Here is a 3590-nt window from a genome sequence, read left to right as displayed (position 1 = left end):
GTTCTTCAATTGCAGCCTGTCACTGTTCTTTATAACCATAACACCGCTCGACGCCTTCAGCCTCAAATGTGAGAACCAGAAATGTGAGGTTACAATGCTACGATCCCCGAAAGAAACCTTCCTTTACCGATACTTTCCCGATAACGTGACGGACGTAGTGTATACGCAGCTAATGGTGCGCCATGTGAATGCGAACATACTGGAAGGCATCGGGGCGGGTCCAGAGAAAAACGTCAAAATCACGGCGTCTCCGAAGGTGCAAAGTGTCAGCCTCTCCAGCAAGTGTAACATATTTTTCCTTGTAATTGAACGAACAGGTCTCCGTCACATCGAGTTCGAAGAGAACAATATGTTGATGGAACTTAGAATTGTAAGAGGCAGTCTGAAAAGTGTGCCTCGCACGTTGCGTCTTTTGAAAAATCTGCTTAAAGTATCAATCACACGGTCACTGATTCAACACGTGGATTTGAGCATATTTTGTGGAAACGTCAATCTAGATTTGGTCAATCTCAGTAGCAACAGAATACGTAGCATTGAGAACAACAATAGAGAATCTTGCAAAATACTGAAAGCTGCTATCCTTGTTGAAGGTAACTTTTTAGATTCTTTAGACTTGAAATTATTTGACATATTTGACATCAAAAATGAACTTAGTTTTGGCGAAAACCAAATCGGGTTATTGTCCCGACGATTCACTTCGCAAACGTTGAAGAAACTTGACCTGCATGACAACAGATTACACTCGTTGGACATCTGCGGGTGGAAAACACCAAGCCGTAGCTTTCTTGACTTGAACTCGAACCTTCTGACTTCCGTTCCTCAATGTTTGGAAAATCTTATGGCCTTATCACACTGGTCACCATTGGTGGCTTTGCAAAGCCACCGAACTGTCAAAATTTGGTTTTGGCATCCAGTTTGACATAATGGTGCGTCTTGGTAGTGTGATAAGGCAGGCCACCTGGGAGTGGGAGTTTATACAGCCCGATAACTGAACAACAATAATAATAATAATAATAATAATATAATTCACTTTCGGTTCATGCGGTTTTCGGCAGTTTAAGATAAAAAAAACCGAAATTTTATAATCTAATTATGCATGTAATTGATTATTAATAAAATTAATAAACATGAATCACTTTAAAATCAAGCTTAACATGCCAGATACAGCAAACCCCACACAATGACTGCTCAGTGATACGGGTAAGCTCATTCACCAACGGACCCCCAGCCACTCCAATGTCATTCGTTTTCGATGGTCGCTTGACAATCTAGTGTTTTTTCCATGCCACCATTGGTGACCAGTGTGATAAGGCCATTAAGAACCTAGCAGTGTTTTGGTTGACTTCTAATCGGATCACGTCGGTCAGCATTGGAAGCTTCGCAACGTTGTGGAGTTTGACGAACCTGTCGCTTGGTGAAAACAATATGACGTCTATTGTTCTTAACAGTACCCGATTCCCACCTCAACTTCAATCGTTATACATCGCCGGGAACCTGTTAACAAGTCTAAACCTTTCTTATATTCCGGTACAATATTTGGACGTTGAAGTGGAGCACAATTTGATCGCCAACTTTGATGTGAATGGAACGTCTCCGAATGTAACAAGACTTGAAATGGCTTGCAATCCCATCGACTGCTCGTGGAACTCACCTAAGGAAAAGGAATCAGTGATATGCACCAGAAATCACGAGGTTCCCTTTTAAAGAAGAGTACGACAAAGAGTCTAAATCAACTGTATGCAAACAAAGTGATAGACTGGAAGTGAAAGTTAAAGCTCATCAGAAACTGTACAACACGAATGCGAAGTTTGGTAACGTTTGAAATAAAAAAATAGAAAAATTTAACAACTTTTGAATGCAAAAACGAAAAAGGATATCAACTTTCTTTCATAAGCAAAATATCATTTCTTTTTAAATTCACAACAAATTTGACAACGTCATCATTTCAATTCAATCCGCGGTGGTCAAAACATTATTAAAACGCGGATCGCAATTGTTTGTTGTTCTGGTCACTTATGGAGAAAGGTTAAAAATCAAATAGAACCGTAATGTTATCAGTTTATTTGCTGCCGTAGTAGACACTTTATACTATTCGGAGTCAATTTATACTCTTTGTCGCACTGTTGTTTGATTGACGGAACCTCATGATCTCTGGTGCATATCACTGATTCCTTTTCCTTAGCTGGGTTCCATGAGCAGTTAATGGGATTGCAAGCCATTTCAAGTCTTGTTACATTCGGAGACGTTCCATTCACATCAAAGTTGGCGATCAAATTGTGCTTCACTACAACAACAACACTTTTCGCTGGAATATATGAAAGGTTCAGACATGTCAACAGGTTCCTCTCAAGGTACAACGATTGAAGTTGTGGTGGGAATCGGGTACTGTTCAGAACAATAGACGTCATGTTGTTTTTGACGAGCGACAGGCTACTTAAACTCCACATTGTTGCGAAGCTTTCTATTGCCACTGACATGATCCGATTAGAATCTAAACTCAACGTTTTTAGGTTTTTAAGATTTTCCATACATTGCGGAACGGAAGTCAGAAAGTTCGAGCTCATATCAAGAGAGCTAAGGCTTGGTGTTTTCCACCCGCAGATGTCTAACGAGTGTAATCTATTGCAATGCAGGTCAAAGGTTTTCAAAGTTCCTGAAGTTAATTGTCGTGATAATATCCCGATTTGGTTTTCCCTTAAACGAAGTTCCAATATGTCGAATGATTCCAAGTCCAAAGAATCTAACAAGTTGTCTTCAACTTGGATGGTTTTTAGTATTTTACAAGTATCTCTATTGCTGTTCCGAATGCTACGTATTCGGTTTCTATTGAAACTGACCACTCCCAGATTGACGTTTCCACAAAATATACTCAAATCCACGTGTTGAATCAGTGACCGTGTGATTATTACTCCACGTAGATTTTTCAAAAGCCTCAACGTTTGAGGTACATTCTTTAGACGGCTGCTGGTGATTGTAAGTTCCCTCAATACATCGTTTTCTTCGAACTCGATCTCACGGAGACCTGTTCGTTCAATTACAAGGAAAAAGATGTTGCACTTGCTGGAGAGGCTGACACTTTCCATCTTCGGAGACGCCGTAATTTTAACGTTTTTCTCTGGACCCGCCCTGATGCCTTCCAGTATGTCTCCATTTACATGGCGCACCATTAGCTGAGTATACTCTACGTTCGTCACGCCATCGGGAAAGTATCGGTAAAGGAAGGTTTCTTTCGGGGATCGAAGTTCTGTAATCACACATTTGAGGTATTCACATTTGAGGCCGAAGGCGTCGAGAGGCGTTATGGCTATAAGGAATAGCAACAGCCTATAATTGAAAAGCAGAACCGTTAAGATTAGCTATAACAACAATTTCACAAGCCTAACCTCCACGGTATGGACTTCATTTGCGAATTTGAATGCCACCAAGGATCGCGTTCTTCACTTATGTAAAATCGTTTGGGCTGCTGAAGAACGGCTGTTGTCACCTTTATATACGGATGTGAGGACATTGAACAAGCATTAAGTTAGAAATGGGGTATATTATAATTCAATCGTGTATGAATATGGCGTATGCTTTTATTCCACTCCATG

The 3590-nt window shown here is 40.4% G+C and overlaps 1 protein-coding gene across 1 annotated transcript; it reads right to left on the bottom strand.

Moving 5' to 3' along the window:
• Positions 1 to 1647: 1647 nt before the first annotated feature.
• Positions 1648 to 3083, bottom strand: LOC131266942 (uncharacterized). The gene is made up of 3 exons (XM_058269646.1): positions 2938 to 3083; positions 2476 to 2619; positions 1648 to 1651 (listed from the first exon to the last, which is right to left on the bottom strand). The coding sequence occupies exons 1-3, from the start codon at positions 3081 to 3083 to the stop codon at positions 1648 to 1650; spliced, it is 294 nt and encodes a 97-aa protein (XP_058125629.1).
• Positions 3084 to 3590: the final 507 nt, after the last annotated feature.

The sequence above is a fragment of the Anopheles coustani genome, chromosome 3 (assembly GCF_943734705.1).
Source record: "Anopheles coustani chromosome 3, idAnoCousDA_361_x.2, whole genome shotgun sequence".
Classification (NCBI taxonomy): domain Eukaryota; kingdom Metazoa; phylum Arthropoda; class Insecta; order Diptera; family Culicidae; genus Anopheles; species Anopheles coustani.
The sequence above is the reverse complement of the archived record's forward strand: the minus strand, read 5'-3'. Positions and strand labels throughout refer to the sequence as shown.